Raw genomic sequence first — 17,381 nt, 5'->3', positions numbered from 1 at the left:
TAGGACTTAGCTATTCCCTGACGTCTTCAAGTAGCCAGGGCCCACAGTCTCCCATCTTTGTCTCATTGAGCTTGGTGCTTTCTGCTAACTTTGTTTTTTGCATTCCCTCACTGTCTCTATATGCCCACCATCGTACACATCCCCCATTCCCTCACTGTCTCTATATGCCCGCCATCCTACACAAACCCCCTTCCCTCACTGTCTCTATATGCCAGCCATCCTTCACATCCCCCCTTCCCTCACTGTCTCTATATGACCACCATCCTACACATCTCCCCTTCCCTCACTGTCTCTATATGACCACCATCCTACACATCCCCCCTTCCCTCATGTCTCTATATGCCTGCCATCCTACACATCACCCCTTCCCTCACTGTCTCTATATGCCTGCCATCCTACACATCCCCCCTTCCCTCACTGTCTCTATATGACCACCATCCTACACATCCCCTCTTCCCTCATGTCTCTGTATGCCCGGCATCCTACACATCCCACCATTTCTCTTCCTCACTATTTCTGTCCTCATTCCTCTCTCTGGAACTCTTCAGCTGCCTTCTCCCTATTGCTGTGGCTGCTGCCACTACCACAACAGTGGCAGGTACTGCCACCTCTTCTGGCCTTGTGGTCTTCTCCTCTTTGCATGACCAACCCAGCCTACACTACCTGTGCTGGCTAGTTTTCTGTCAACTTGACACAAGCTTGAGTTATCTGAAAGTAGGGAACCTCAGCTAAGAAAATGCCTTCATAATTTCCAATTAGTGATTGATGGGAGAAGGTCCAGTCCATTGTGGGTGATGCCATACTTTGGCTGGTGGTGCTAGGTTAAAAAAACAAACAAACAACAACAAAACAAAAAAACAAGTTTATCAAGTCATGATGAGCAAACCAGTAAGCAGCACTCATCCATTGCCTCTGCATCAGCTCCTGTTTCTAGGTTCCTGCTCTGTTTGAGTTCCTGTCCTGACTTCCTTCGATGGTGAACTACAATGTGGAAGCATATGCCAAATAAACAGTTTTCTCTCCACTTTGCTTTTGGTCATGGGGCTTCACTGCAGCAAAAGTAACCCTAATGAAGACATGATAAAGATCATAAGCAGGCAAGTCAAACTATCCTGTGAGAAGCAGAGGGGGAAGCACACAGGGGGTGTTTCCTAGCTGGCTGGAAAAATAAGCCAATCAGCCAAGGAGAGGGTGTGGCATGCAAATATAAGACTAATTTGCACCAATCACAGCTGCTTCCAGTTCCACCAATCATAACACTTACACAGAAGGACCTGTCACTGTCCTCAAATGACACCAATCTTGAGCTTTCTGTTGGGTCACTGGGGGAATATGCTACCTCCTAGTCTGACGTTAGAAAGTTGAAAAGCTTCAGGGTTAACAGGGTCATTGCAAGTCATCCATACAAGTCTCCTGCAGCCATCGTGGCTGGAGCACAGTCTCTGGGGGAGGGGGTGCTGTAGCTTCAGTAACAGTGGCCCTTGCACCTGGGAGGTAGTGTGTGTGCTGCCTGGTGAAAGCAGCCCAATTGCTATGATGTCAGTCCAGCCTGTCCTAAAAGGGATTGCCCAGTTGACCTTTCTCTTTCCAGAGGCAACTTGACAACAGGAAGGGTCTGGCCACTGTCAATGAGTCAAACTAGTAAAAGCCACAGCAGCTTAGCTCATTTAATGCCAGCATTGAAAGGGTGCTTAAACAAAACCTCTTACTCCATTCTCAGCAGTTTGACTTTTGGGTAACTGCATTTGCCCCAGCACCACTTGACCTCCTTGGCAATTCTCTGGCTTTTCCAGAATGAAGACTTTAAAAGACAATTTCATCTATTCTATCCATTGCCTATGTTTTGGTTTAGTTTGATTCTATTTATTATTTATTTATTTATTTATTTATTTATTTATTTATTTATTTATCTGTTTATTTGTTTGTTGAGGTTGTTTGAGACAGAGTCTCCAGTAGATAGGACTGTCTGGATCAGGGATCTGACTGTCCCTGTCTGCCCAGGGCTGAATTACAAGGGCAGGTCACCACACCCAGCCTTTTTTCTTTGTGAGTTCTGAGGGATCTGACTTAGGTCTTCATGCTTCTAAGGCAAATGTTTTACTGAGTGAGCTGTTACCCTACCCTCTCAAATGATTATTCTTATAACCATTGAGCCAAATGCCTGATTGATAGTGTTAGCAGAATATTTCAAGAAACAAACAAAAATAATGGGATTGTAAACTATCTGATCCCAGTGGTATTTCCCATCAATCAAAAACCTACCACATCTCATCGAAGGCACAGTGGGACCTGAGCTGTGGCTATTGAGTTTCCCGTGATTGCCTAGTAGAAAAAAAAATGACTAAACAAGCAACCCATACTTTGCTGTACATTCTTTTCCAATTTTTTTAGGTATTGAATAAGCCAGACTATTTCTAGTTTCTTCCGTTGTTAAACTAAATTTCCAGTTGAACCCTGTTCACTTCTTAAAACTGTATTGATATCATCTATAGAAGAAGAACGAACAGAAAAAAACTGCCAATCACACACAGTGCTGACACGGCTTTTATTTCAGGACATACAACTTATTTCAAGCATTGGTTTTAGAAGCATTTTATGTAGACAATTTTTAAAAGGCAACAAGAATCAAATCATGCCCAGATAGCTCCCACCACCAGGGAGGTTGAAGCAATTCAGAAAATGAAGTGAAAATACCCTTGATGAGTGGAGAGAGTGAAAGACTATGCACTCTGCAATGAAAATGTTCAGTGAGCACTATACAGGGCACATCTGTTTCTCAAGATGTAAATGTCATGAGTTAGTGATATGGTACGAGGTGGGGATCATAAGTCCCACACCTGAACAACTCTCAGCACACAGCCTTCATTCTTCTACACCCTCATCTCTGAATCCTGTCCATTTCTTAGTCAAAGGAAATAAATCTAAGATGGGGTTCGGAGAGAAAGTTACAATCATCTACTTCCATTAACAATGGAGGACTGCCATGGAAAGGTCTCTGATTCTAGAGTCTATGCCAAGAGAAAGCACCAAACAAGTCTAAGTGGCATTTCAGAGTCTGGGGAAGAGAATGCTATACAGCCTCGGATTTCACCTCTGGTCACATATTCTCTTCCCTAGAAAGTCAAGAGTGAAAACAAGAAATGCATTCGAAAGTCTAAAAGAGGGACAGAGACCCACACAAATGTGCAGTGTTTGTTCCCACCCAGGGGCATATTGAAGAAACGGATTAGTGCTCATGTATCACTGATAAAAAGGGCACACTACAAAGTGTTTGCTTTTCACCCCAGTCTCTAACTCAGATAAATTAGGATAGATAACAATTCATTTTAACTCCTTGTGGGGGAAAAATAAAACTTCAGCCCAACTTTAGCCCAAATAAAAATACATCTTTAGGCAGTAAGAATCTTGTATAATCTCTCTCTCTTTGTGTGTATGTGTGTGTGTGTGTGTGTGTATGTGTGTCTTTGATATGTTTCAGGCACCCTGAACATTTGTAGTACAAACACCACAGTTGTATTCTTCAAATCCTGGCTAAGGGACAACTGAAATATTACATGTCCTTTTTCTGGCAAAGCATGGGTAAAGGTTTTCCTTAGACCATTGTTTCTCAGATTTTTACTGTGCATAAGACTCACCGACTGGGTTCACTAAAACTTGGGATGCTAGAAGCAGAGTTTCTGGTTCCGATGGTGTGGGTAAGGCTAGGGAGTGTGAATTTTTAGGGAGTTCCTCGGTGACACTCTTGCTGGTGGCACGGGGGCTGCACTGTGAGGTTCATTGCTGTAAGCTCCTAGCTATGTGTTTCTATGCTCTTTAAAGAACAATGGGAGCCCTTACAATCCAATGTCCCTCCACACGGCACTGACTAAAGTCTTCTCAGGGTTGTTCCCAAGGATAACATTTGAGGGAATTATTTTTTATTACTTCTACTTCCTCCATTCTATAACCAGTAGCAGCTGGCAGCCAAAGAACCCTTAGGACTATTTTCTTGACTTTCTGGTGGGAGTGGGAATGTTTGCTAACCTCACCAGAAGGATTGTCATCTACCTAGTGTGTCTCCAGATGCACTGGATCTGTGTCCCTCCCCAGGACAGGATTGGTGCCTCTGGGGGAATAAAAGCCATGGCTACATATCCCTCCCCAAGCTGTCTATCTCGTCTAGCAGGAAGTCCATGTCTTCCCGGCTCACTTGAGGGCTGATGACCACTTGGCGGAAGAAGTTGACCTTCCCTCGGTGGGGCTGGTAGCCCAGCATGACACTGCCCTTCTTCATCATTTTCTCCTTAATGGCTGGGGCCACCTGCAAGGGGGAGAGGACACAGATAAAACCAAGTGTCTTAGCACTTCGACTGACCTTCATCAACTGGTGTGGATCTCAGTTTTGTCTTCAAGCCTGACATAATAATAATTCATTGAGAACGTATAGCATATATCCACCAAATCAAGTGGTTGAGCTGTGTTGTTCACCTTTATGACACCATAAGGAGCTGCTGGCAGCATGTCTATTTACAGATGAGGAAGTCAGGCATACAAGAGTCTTCGAGTTCTGTCTGTTGCTGCTCAAAAGCAATTTAGGGTAGGAAGGCGTTCACTTCAGCTTACAGATTACAGTCCAGCATCAAGGGATGTCAGGGCAGGAACTCAAACAAGAACTTCAGGCAGAAACAATGGAGGGATGCTGCTTGCTGTCCCTTTCTTATCCAGCTCAGGGCCATCTGCCCAGGGAGTGTTGCTTGCTGTGGGATGGTCTGTATGTCAAATCTGTTGCTCTGATTGGTGAATAAATAGAACACTGATTGGCCAGTGGCCAGGCAGGAAGTATAGGTGGGACTAACAGAGAGGAGAATTAAGGGAACAGAAAGGGAAAGGGAGACACTGCCAGCCACCGCCATGACAAGCAGCATGTGAAGACGCTGGTAAGCCACGAGCCACGTGGCAAGGTATAGATTTATAGAAATGGATTAATTTAAGATATAAAAACAGTTAGCAAGAAGCCTGCCACGGCCATACAGTCTGTAAGCAATATAAGTCTCTGTTTGTTTACTTGGTTGGGTCTGAGCTGCTGCGGGACTGGTGGGTTAGAGAGATTTGTCCTGACTGTGGGCCAGGCAAGACCAGAAAAACTCTAGCTACAGTTGCTGCCCACGGTGGGCTGGGACCTCCCACATCAATTAACCTCAGGACACTCTCCCACAGACATATTCAACATGATCTTGGAACTCTCTCAATTGAGACTCCCTTCTCAAGTGACTCTGGGCTGTGTCAAGGTGACAGTGAAAGCCACCTAGGGCATGAGGTCCCTTACTGAATCTGAAGCTTGCCATTTCAATGACACTGGCTGGCCAGTGAGCTCTCAGGATCTGTCTGTCTCTGCCCCCTAGCGATGGGATTACAGGTGCACGTGGCTGTACCTGGCTTGAATGTTGTAGATGATTCTTGGTGAGTATAGTTTATAGAATGGTAATGGGCCCTTGAGTCATCTTTCCTCCACTGAAGAGGAGCCTTAAGATTTTAAGCATTTGAAAATCCTCAATCTATGGACAAGAAAAAAAAACAAAAAAAAAAACTCTTTCCGGGAAAGATGAGGAAATAAATTGTATATAACTGTGCAAATATAATGGGAAAGTATTTAAATGTAAAATATAAACATTGTGTATGAAAATGTTACATAATTATGTGTCAGGGTCTTATGCTTTAGCTTTTTAGCCCTCATGAACTTGAGTAGGGGACTTCTTTGCTTAGATGGATGTACATGGATGTGCATGCATCATATATGTATGTAGGTGCTCACACATGTAACATAAACTTCTTCTCAGTCATATATCACTGCATGCTCTTCAGATCTCCCTATTTGGTCACCAGGTAATATGAAACCATGGTCTAACTTAGGCTTGTGACAAAGCCATGTTTTATGTTTTTCCTGTTTGAACAAATTGTTCCCAGCCTCCTGTATGTAAACTGGGGCTGTGAGGGAAATCCCACCATGGTGCCTGCAGTGATCAGTATTAGCAAGGCCTTGTTCACATGTCTGTCAAGAAGAGCCACAAAGCATCAAGTTCAGAGCTTACAGCTCGTGGTTCTGAGAACAGTTCTGGGATCACTTCCATACCCGTTCCCATCAGCTTCCAGTTCCACAGCACAGCACCAGCTCCAGCTCTGCTCATTTTAAATGTAAAGCAGGCATGCTCGGGCTCCAGGCTCATTTGCATGTTTGTGCCTGCTCACTTTCAGCGCCCCTATTTTTTTTTTTTTTTTTTTTGTCTCAAAAAGGGTGTTTCCTGCTCCACTTGTGGAAGGCCTTTGGGACCTGACACCAGCTTCTGACATTCCCAAGGTTCAGTGAAGCTATTATCAAAATGAATCTGCCAGGCTGTCGTGGTTTGTAAGCAAACCAGAAATAATTTTGCTTTAATCTTTTTCACAATTTATTTATTTATTTGGGGGGAGGACAGGGTGCATGTCACTACCACATGTATGGAGGTCAGAGGACAATTTGTAAGAGTCAGTTTTCCGCATCCATAATCAACTTAGGTTGCCAGGCTTGGCAGCAAGTGCCTTCACCAACTGAGGCAGCTTGCCAGCCCCAGAAATATTTTCTAATGCCACAAACTGCAAACATAAGAGGCTATGTTCTAATAAAAAGATGTTTGGGAAGTTTAAATTCCTGCTCTTGTGTCTGGCACAAACATAAACAAGCTTCCACAGGCAAAAGCTCCTGAAGTAAGAAAGAAACTTTCTAAATTCAAGTTTGTTACTGGTTCTCTGAGATTACAAAGAAGTAATCAAATGTCTCTGGTCTCAGAGAATGAGCGAGTGAGGGTTTGACAGTGTGCAGCAGGGAATTTATTAACCTTTCCGTGAACTTGAAGATTATTTCCTAGAAGTCACTACTATGCACATAGTAAAAAGCTTCCTCTCTCTAAAATATCAAGTAGGTAAGAAAGTCCTGAGGATCTGCAAAGCCAACAACTTATTGAATCTCTAGCACAAACCATCCTCATAACGGTAGCAATTATTATTGCTAATGAATATTTTGCCAGTTCTTTGTGCTCTGCAAGCTCATTTCAGACGAATTTGAAAGAGCCCATGTTAATAGTGTAAAGACCAGGGATGTTTTCACTAACAGTCAGGTTATTACCTTTGCACTTAAAAACACCAACCATTTTCTGTTTATAAGGCTTCGAGGCAAGATCTGTCACTGGGCAATTCGGACATTCTCTTTTTGCTGGCAAGAGCAGAGAAACAGGCCTAATCTGGCAGGATGGAATATTCACAGGGGAAAGAAAATATGCACAAACTAAATGTAAGTACACGAGTCTCATGCCTAAATGGAGCATGCATGGTGGAAAGCAATTTGGCAAGACTGAGATTGCTTTCCGGCTCTCAATTATTTTACCGCGGCGTTTCCTTCAAATTGTAAATCAAATTCTTTCCTTGTGCCTCAGTGCGCTGGGTTCCTGAATCTTAAGTGGAGGAAGATCCTGACATTTCTATTTCATTGCACAGCTTCCTCTCCACGTTTCCATAAGACTTCTGTTTCCCCCCTTAAATTACATTCCAGTAATGACTTGGTCATTTCAACGGCATTCTGTTGTCATCCTGCTACAACACATGGGAGCATAGAGTCTTTAAAAGGTGCTTAAACAGAAGGGAACACAGTAAAATGCCTCTCTCTGACCAAGTGTCGCTGTTTGATAAGCAGCTGGCCTAGCAGCACCTAAACCTTTGAGAAAGAACAATGGTCATGTCCAGAAAATATCTTTCTTTTGAAAATGTGTCCATACTGAATGCTAATGGATATATATATATATATATATATATATATATATATATATATATATATATATATATCTCCCTGGGTGGAGTAGTGCACACCTGTAATCTCAACATTTAGGAGTTAGAGGGTGAAGGATCAAGAATTCAAAGCTTACCTAGGCTACACGAAATTCTGTCCCCCCTCCACCCACCAAAAAAAATCAAAATAAGAGGCCTGGAGAGGTGGCTCAGCAGTTAAGAGCACTCAGTGCCCTTACAGAGGACCCAGGTTTGGTTCCCATATGGCTGCTCACAACCACCTGGACCTCCAGTTCCAGGAAGATCTGATGTCCCCTTCTGACCCCTTTGGACCCCTGCACATTAATTCATAGCAGACATTCACATAGATTTAAAAAACAAATAGATCTTAAACCTTTGATTTATAACCTCTCATGAAGGAAATACTTGTTTTCTCCAATGGAGTCTCACTGGCTACACAAACCACACTTAATGCCAGGCCCCACGGCCAGCAGTAGATGGCCAATACAAAGTGGACTCAATGGTATTTTTGGATTTTTTTTGTCTCATAATGCTTTGTCTGGGCATTTTTAATGAAACTTTACATATCATTTGCATATATGTGCAGATGATATATATATATATACATATCATCTGCATATACACATATACATATATGTGGTGTGTGTGTGTGTGTGTGTGTGTGTGTGTGTGTGTGTGTGTGCATGTTTCTTTTCCACAGGAAAAGTCAGACATCTGGATATGGGGTGTTGCCATGACAGCCTCCCTACAATGTCTGATAAAACTGTTACTTTTGAGACAGACTATCCAAAAGACAGGTCATTGAGCTCAGAATCTGTTAACACTCCCATTAGGAACTACATCATTAATTTCTTAAAATTAACATGCTTTAAGTCAATTATAATTTGTACCTGGTCCCCTGCCCCTCATCTTTTATCCCCCTCTATGAGTATCTCTTGAGATCTGAATCTTCGCAAGTGCTGTGAAAACCACAACTTGTGACTGATTCCTTCTCCCCAAAGTGTCTGCTGCATCTCACTGTTCCTAAGACAGCCTTTGCTCCTTAGTGGTTTTAGACATGGAATCTCACACCTCATGCATGCAGTGACTGTATAGCCTTCCATTCAGGTTTCAACTTTGCTTCCAGCTTGGACAATGTGAACTTATTTATTCCTTCAGGAAGTTGAACTGTCATTGGTTACCTTAACACCAACATTTATTATGCAGAGGAATGACTTTCTCTGGTTTTCTAGAAAGGTCTGTGTTTCCACAATTTGCCAGAACAGTTGTGGGTGAACAAATGGATTTGTGGATAAAGCAGCTATTTGTGGGTTGAAGAAATTCAAGAAGCCCAAGTGAAGAACATCTGTGTCTAGGTCTCCCAAGTTACGCTGTAGTCTGCTGCTTATCTTGCTGTCACATGAAGCTTGAGGAGCAACTTTGGTGTGTCCTACAAGTATTTTAAAGCTACAGGTCACCTGGCTTCAGACCCTCATCAGAACAGCTGGGTTTAGATTTGAGTAGTTATGCCTGGTGGTCTGGAGATTTACAAAGGAGCTCAAACATTCACTTTACCAGTTTAAGAAGCACTGAATAAAGAAGTCTTCCTGCTGGTCTTCCTGCTGGTGTCTGGTGAGGCAGCAGTGCAGTAGATGGTGGGGGGGTGTTGCATTCTGGGCAGGAAATGCAATCTTAGGAGAGCAGGGGTGGGGATGAACCCTCCTCGGCTTGGATTGCTTATCTCAATTTTCCACAAGAAAAACTTTCCAAACCAATGACCTTTGGAGAAGTTAGGCAAGTTGTTTGTCAATGGTAAAACTTGATAAAGTATTCAAAACACCTAAACATGCCCCAGAAAACAATGAGCATTTTCATTCTGAATGCTTGAAGAGTCAATTTTCTCCTTTCAGTGTGGTTTCTGCCCACATTTTAGAATCTCACCTGCTTTAATTTTTTACTTGTCTTCCTGCTTGGCACAGTGTACTTGCCCTGATACCCCTGCCCCATAATTTAGAGTTGAAATATATCTCTGTAAATCTCTCAAGCTTAAGTGATATAAAATTGATGATCTGTAGCCCATGAAATCATATGCATCTGAAAGATCGATTCAGCTTGGCAGAACACAAACAAATGGCAACATTTCCTCTAGACACGCCCTTTCCAACTATGAATATTTTTAGTCTAATTTCTCTCTAGAGTACATCTGAAAATCAGAATAAAGTGTGCCTCCATTTAGAAGAACTGCCCCATTCACGCTTTCTCTAACACAAGTGAACAAGTACCAAAATGAGGAGTTTAGAGTCTTGGTGAGTGAAGGAGGCAGTTAGCTTCACTGGTGGTGTTTACACCATAGAGACAACTATGGCAGACGTTCCAATAAACCTAATGCCAGCCATATATTTGAGGCCAGCTGAAATGAACAGTCATAAAAACAAACCAAACTGAACTGAAAGCTTTAGCTGAAGAATGGACACAATAAACACTTTACACCCTCTATAAAGCAAAGCTTAACACTCTGTTGTGTCCCAAGCAGCCAGCTGAGCTAACAGCAGCTAAAGAGCCATTTGGAGTCAACACCCACATTTCAGCCCATGTTCAGAGATGTCCTTTGTGTGCCAAGAAGTGAGGTATACCTCAGTAAATTCCAACAGAAGCAGAAGCAGTGGCACAGGGGCTTGTGAAAGCATGTCATGGGGCTGAGGGAGAGGATGAAGTGCTTCCCACAAAACACCACAAGGACCCAAGTTCAGATCCCAGCACCCATGTAAAAACCAACTGTGGTGGGTATGCCTACAATTTCAAAAAATGGGAGGCAGAGACAAGTGGATCCCTGCAGCTTGGTAGCAGGCTGGTATTGTAAATTTGGTGAGCTCCACACTTAGTGAGACAATCTGCCTCAAAAAATAAAGTGCGGCAAGACATCCAGTGTTGACCTCTGGATACACACACACACACACACACACACACACACACACACACACACACACACAGACAGAGACACAGAGAGAGAGCAAGAGAGTACATCAAGTCATTTAACATTGCTGCAGTGACCATGGAATGCTACTTGCATTGAGTGTCCCCAAGACCACAGACATTAAGTAACTCAGAAGGCTTGAAGTAACCCCGCCTACGGAGGAGTTTCCATGCTAAAGTGTTAACTGTTCAATATTAAGCATCCTGGTCCTGTTCAGCACCACTTCTCAGTAGTCCTGTGATGCCCCGACCCCTGTGAGGCCTTGTTTTTCACATGAGTCCCTAACCTTGTTGTGGGCCCAAGAAAATAATTAAATGTAAGGGTCAGCTGAAGAAGTGGGAAGCTGAGAGTTGAAAAGGATTTTCATGTTTCTTGTGGATTCCTAAATGATCACTCAGAAAAGATCACCCCTCTGGAGAGTGAGCAATCAAGAACACACTCCCATTACTCTCTGGATTCCATGGGAAATGGCCCCTATCCCTGCATCCTTCCCCTGGCTCTCTTAGCAGAGACAAGGGCTTTCTTCCGTGAACTGATGCCTGATACAATAAGTGGCTCATTGCAAGGACCGCATTCAAACCTGCAGAGCTAGGGATGTAGTTCAGTGGCTGGATGCTTGCCTAAGATGCATACAACCCTGGGTTCAACCCCCAGGGAAGCAAGCAGACCTCAGGGACAAAAGGACCATTTGAGGAGTGTGCTAAGGAGGATGAAGATGCTGAGTCTTCTCACAGATTATCTCAGGGCAGCCTTCTCTGAGAATGATACCTGCCCCCATCACTTGGCATGAAGCATCCATGTGCTGAGATTTTGGTGACTGACTTATAGTCCATGCCAACAAGCTTCTGACAGCAACTGAGGCTCTTTGGAGGGTTAAATGCAGTACATCTCTCTGCCTAGTAACTTAGGAACAAACCTGGGATCATTTAGACGATACCCTTAGACCATGAGCCAAAACAAACTCTTCCTTCCTTAAGTTGCTTGTTTCCAAATTCCTGACCCGTACAGCCCAGGCCAGAAAACAACCTTTAAAAATGACAACACTCATGGAAAGTGGCTCCTGGGAAAAGGTGCCTGCCACCAAGCCTGGTGACCTGAGTTCCACCCCAGGGACCAACAAGGTACATTGGGAGAACAAACTGCTGCAAGTTGTCCTCTGACCTCCATTCATGCACTGTGGCAGCTGTGGACACACCTATGTACATGCACACAAACACGTAAGTAAATGTGATAAAATAAATTAAAAATAATGGCTACAATTGATAACCTATGCAACAGAAATTGCACCAGGAACATTAAGTTCAGGTTTGTATTATTTTTGGTATAAAAGTTTTACAATTTCCATCTTCAAGTACTATCTTTTCTTTAGCTCTTAGTTATATAATAATATACAGTATTTATCATAATATGTAATATATATTATATATATACATTTTTAAGTTATCGTAATGAAGTCATTTGGACTTCCAGGTTGCCAATTTCTTGCCTCTGGTTCTTACTCTTTAGGTAAGGAAATACTTTCAGCCATCAGCTTTGTATGTTGATGATGGCAGAACTCTAAATGGCATTTTCACTCACTGCCCTTCCATTTTACGCATACACAATCACACAGTCTGTAATAAACATATTTAGTATTTTTGCTTTTGAAGTATTGTAAGGTCCATGTCTCCTGCTATCGCTGTGCAGGCCAGAGCTACATTAACTCCAGCAGACACTGCAGGCCCTCCTCATTTGCCATTGATTTAGTGTGGAGGGAAGCTTTTCATATTCCACATATATTAACCCAGCACATCACCCAAGCAAACCTCAGCACGTACTGCAGGTGACCCCTCTGCCTCCTGTCAGGTTTGAAGGTTACTGAATGTATGTGTTTTAAGTCAGATTTTCTAAGGATCTCATTCTTTCTTCATCTACAGAAGTGAGAAACATAATTTCGGATTATATTTTTTTAACATGTTCAAAGACAGGTAGAAAAATGATGAAAATTGCATTTTAAGGCTGCTTTTGACTTGGCTTCTAAAATAATGGATTCTATTGAATGAATTTCTATTTCTAAAAATGGAACCTGAGTGGGACATTGTAGGCCTGCCGATCCATCTCTCCAGTGCCCCAAAACACTACATAAATTGCTTCAACCTGGGTGAGTGGATTATTGTAAAGATTTCTCAAATAATCCTCTCATCTTTTAACACATCTCTGACCTAGTTCGGGAGAGTACCTTTAATGCGTCCTCCTGCTTCACTGCCCTCCAGGACGACTGGTCAGGCATATCTGCATTTCACAGGCCACTTTCATTCTGGGCTCACAAAGGGGGCAGTTTTTCTTCAAAAGGAAATTGAAACTTATACTACTAGGCAGCATTTCAGGAGATTTTGCTTTCTATTTTATAACCACAGCAAATTGAAAGCAGAGATATGAAACAACAGACGTGTCTTGGAATAGCACATTGATTGGAGTAAAATGGAAAAACCATCGCTCGACCTGGGTTTACCTCTACGTGGATTATTCACAAGCCCTAGGTTCTCATTCTAGAAGGACATACAGAAACGCATGGCAGATGGCAGATGGCGTGAGACTGGGTTGCTGGAATGAAACACACAGGGACAGCCCAGGCAGAGCGGGGTGGGAAAGAGGAGACCTTAGAGGGAGTGAGAACTCCGAGTGTGGGCCTTGGGAGACAGCTATGGGCAAAGTGCTTGCTGCTCAAGAAGGAGGCTCTGAGTTCAATCCCCAAGGACCTACCTAAAGATGGGATGGAGGGAGCATGCTTGCAATCCCAGTGCTGGAGAGACAGAGGCAGGAGGATCCCTCCCAGAATTGGGGAGGCAGAGGCAGGAGGATCCCTCTCATGCTCTCATGCTGAAGAGACAGAGGCAGGAGGATCCCTCCCAGAGTTGGGGAGGCAGAGGAAGAGACAGGAGGATCCCTGAGGTTTTCTGGCTAGCCAACCTACTAAATTGGAGATCTCCAGACTCCGTGAGAGACTTTATTTCAGGAAATAGTGTGGAGGCATAATTAAGGAAATGCTCTTCATATTTTGAATGATAGAAAATTGGTGAGTTCTATACCAGTTTGTGAAATCTCTAAAACTGTGCATGACAGCTTTGTCCCATGTAGACAATGATTAGCAAATAAAACTCCAGTGCTCCCTGTCATATGAAGAGGTTTTTGGGTTATATGCTTGTAGCTGGAGAACTTCTCTCCAGCTCCCGCCACCAAGTCCCGCCAGTCCCAGAGCCCACTTATAAAATAAACACACAGACTCTTACATTATTTAAACTGCTTGGCCATTAGCTCAGGCCTGTCATTGTCTAGCTCTTACTCTTATATTTAGCCCATTTCTATTAATCTTTACTTTGCCACATGGCTCATGGCTTATTGGTACCTTACATCTTCCATGTCCTGATGGCGGCTGGCAGTGTCCCCCTCTCCGCCTTCCACTTCCCAGAATTCTTTTCCTTGTCCCGCCTATACTTCCTGCCTAGCCAATGGCCAATCAGTGATTTATTTACTGACCAATCAGCAACACACTTGACATACAGACCATCCCACAGCATATGCTGATCAGTCTTGTGACTGATTTGACTAATATGAGTTTTCTCCTTCTTTTCCCAAGCCATGAACTCATATGCTGCTCTGTGTTCTCTTGAATGTCTTCTCTCTTGTCTAATCTCTTGACTAATGGCAGTCAGCTTTCCATTACCATGACAAAGCACTTGAGGTGGTTCTCTTTCCAAAATGCTGAGATCTCCTCCCTACATCTTGCCCTCTCGGGCAAAATAATGACCCAAGTCTTTAAGAACTGTATTCTTTTCATAGATGACACGATCCGTTATCAATCACTCATATGATCTTAGTATAGGTGTGAACACTTCCTCCAGTAACAACATAAACAGAAATGGGGACATCGTCTTCAGCAGCATATGCTGGTAGGACTGAAGAGACCCAGCTCCACCACACAGAGAAGGTGCTGTGGCTTGAATGGGAAATGTCCCCACTGGCTCGTGTGTTTGAGGCTGTCCCCAGTTGGTGGTGCTATTTGGGGGAGGTTATGAACCATTTAGGAAGTGGAGCCTGCTAGAGGAACTATGTCACTGGAGGAAAGATTTGAGGTTTTACAGCTTGGCCCCACTTCCTGCTCTGTCTCGGCTTCCTGTGTGTAGATGGAGATGCGATCTCTTGTTCCCTCCTCCTACCACACCTCCTTCAGAGCTGTCGTGGACTCTCTTTGGAAGCATAGACCAAAGTCAACTCTGTCATCTCTAAGTTGCTTCAGGTCATGGTGTTTGATTACAGCAAGAGAACAGTAACTATGACAGAAGGCATCATTTGGATGGTAGGTAAGGCTCCACAGAGCTGACAGTTTTGCTTTTTGCTTTTTGTTTTTTGTTTTTTGTTTTTTTTCTGAGACAGGGTTTCTCTGTGTAGCCCTAGCTGTCCTTGGACTTACTCTGTAGACCAGGCTGGCCTCAAACTCACAGAGATCAGCCTACCTCTGCCTCTTGAGTGCTGGGATTAAAGGTGTGCACTACCACCACCCAGCTGATAGAGGTTTTTATGTACTTAAACACAAAGGGAAGAAACCAAGAAATGACAACACTCATTATCTTAATCCACTAACAATGGGGTTTGAAGAACATGATTGGAGCCATGTAACATGAATCTTAAAAGTTCATATTAATAAAAACAAACCTGAGCCAGGTATTGGGGTGAATGCTGGAAGATCAGAGAGACAGAACAGGCCACAGCTTCCTCACCTCAGCTGATCCTGTTTCCTTAGGTTGGAAGCCTCTGTGTCCTCATCTGAATAAACCTCAGCTGAACTGTTGCTCAAAGCCTAAAAGCTTAACCAGCCAAATGCTTCTAGTTTCTGGTCTTCACGCTTTATATATCTTTCTGATTTTGCCATCATTCCCTGGGATTAAAGGCTCACTTCTTGGGATAAAAGGCGTGTGTCACCATGCCTGGCTATTTCCAATGTGGCCTTGAACTCACAGAGATCCAGAGGGATTTCTACCTCTGGAATGCTAGGATTAAAAGTGTGAGTGCCACCATTTTCTAGCCTTTGTATCTAGTGGCTGTTCTGTCTCTAACCCCAGATAAGTTTATTAGGGTGCACAATATTTTGGGGAACACAATACCACCACAGAGCCAGGCCTCAGATCATCCAGTGAACTATTTCTAGAATGTTTACAGGTAGTGTTGGCCTTACATGGAGGTGGCATGGAAGTCTTGACTTCAGAATCTAGTCATTGAAAGCCCAGTCCTACAATCACTAAGCCCTTGGGCCTGGAAGTTCTTTCCAGAAAATTGATCTAAGTTTGGAAGCCTCCATTTAAAGGACTGTAAACAGCAAGTAGGCACAAGGTTTTCACCATCGGCACTTCCGTGGGGGTGGAGCAGGATGGAAATAGCCTGAGGCTCATCTTTGGACAGTGAAGAAACAGGAGAGCAAACACATTGTGTGGGAAGCAGCATCTCATTCTACTTCCCACTCTTCCCTCATCTGAGAGGGATTCTAATCCCTGCCCATCAGACTTCCTATGGTCAGGAATGCCAACAAATAGAAACAGCACCTCAGGTGGGGGGCTGCATTGAAATGATTGGGAAAAGACTAGCTAGATTTATCATACTGTGGAAAGCATTTTCTGTAAATGTGGTGCTGTGTTTTTCAGTGTTCTTAGTGGCCCTCAATGCAGGGGAGTGGAAATGTAATAGTATGAGATTTTTTTAAAGATTTATTTATGTGTCTCTGTGTGTATACACTGTGTATGCAAGTACCTGCAGAGGCCAGAAGAGGGTGTTGGGTCCCCTAGAGCTGGAGTTGCAGTTACTTGTGAGCCAACCAATGTGGGTGCTGGGAACTGAACCTGGGTCCTCTAGAAGAGCAGTAAGCACTGCTCTTAACCACTGAGCCATCTCTCCAGACCCCTGAAATAATATGAGTTTGAACACAGAAGGACAGAGGATTCCTGAGACATTATGTGTGGAAAGAATGCTTCTTGGGTTAAAAAGTTTCCCCTCTCAATCCCCATAGGCATTTTTGGTAGCATGCACATGACCTGTGCTTTGGAACAAGTGTGTGTCTACAGCAGATGCCTTTCAGATCCTCCTGAGTTTGTCTTGCACCTCAGATGGGCCTCATCACCACAGGACTGAATTAAGTCACATGACAAGCAGATTATGAGACAAATCAATCAGAATCAAGCTCTGTTCTGTTTATGATGACAGACAGACCACAGCCATAAGCAAGCCATGTTCACTCCTAGGATTTTAGCATACAAACTCTCAGATGGTGTGAGACTTCTTTCCATAGACAAGCCTCTGGACATCAAACACATCACACACACACACACACACACACACACACACACACACACACACACAAACAGGACAGACACACTCACACAGACATACACAGAGACACACACAGATGCACATAGTCACACACACACACACAGACACACACACAGACACACACACACACACACACACACACACACACGAACCATCTCTTTGACTACTGACAGCCATGAATCAACTATGCATAGACCTGTCAAGATGATGATGTGTTCGACTATCTGAATAAGAAAAAAAAGAAGGGGAGGAGAGA

General features: G+C 43.5%; 1 protein-coding gene across 1 annotated transcript in view; it reads right to left on the bottom strand.

The window, feature by feature from the left end:
- Positions 1-3,447: 3,447 nt before the first annotated feature.
- Gadl1 (glutamate decarboxylase like 1) overlaps positions 3,448-17,381 on the bottom strand; it is a 159,035-nt gene continuing 145,101 nt past the window's right edge. Inside the window, exon 14 of the mRNA XM_059267166.1 lies at positions 3,448-4,300. Within this exon, the coding sequence (XP_059123149.1) occupies positions 4,127-4,300 (174 nt within the window). The 3' untranslated portion in view covers positions 3,448-4,126. The remainder of the gene's footprint in view (positions 4,301-17,381) is intronic.

The sequence above is a fragment of the Peromyscus eremicus genome, chromosome 7 (genome assembly GCF_949786415.1).
Source record: "Peromyscus eremicus chromosome 7, PerEre_H2_v1, whole genome shotgun sequence".
NCBI classification, from domain to species: Eukaryota; Metazoa; Chordata; class Mammalia; order Rodentia; family Cricetidae; genus Peromyscus; species Peromyscus eremicus.
This window is presented reverse-complemented; position numbering and strand designations above follow the sequence as displayed.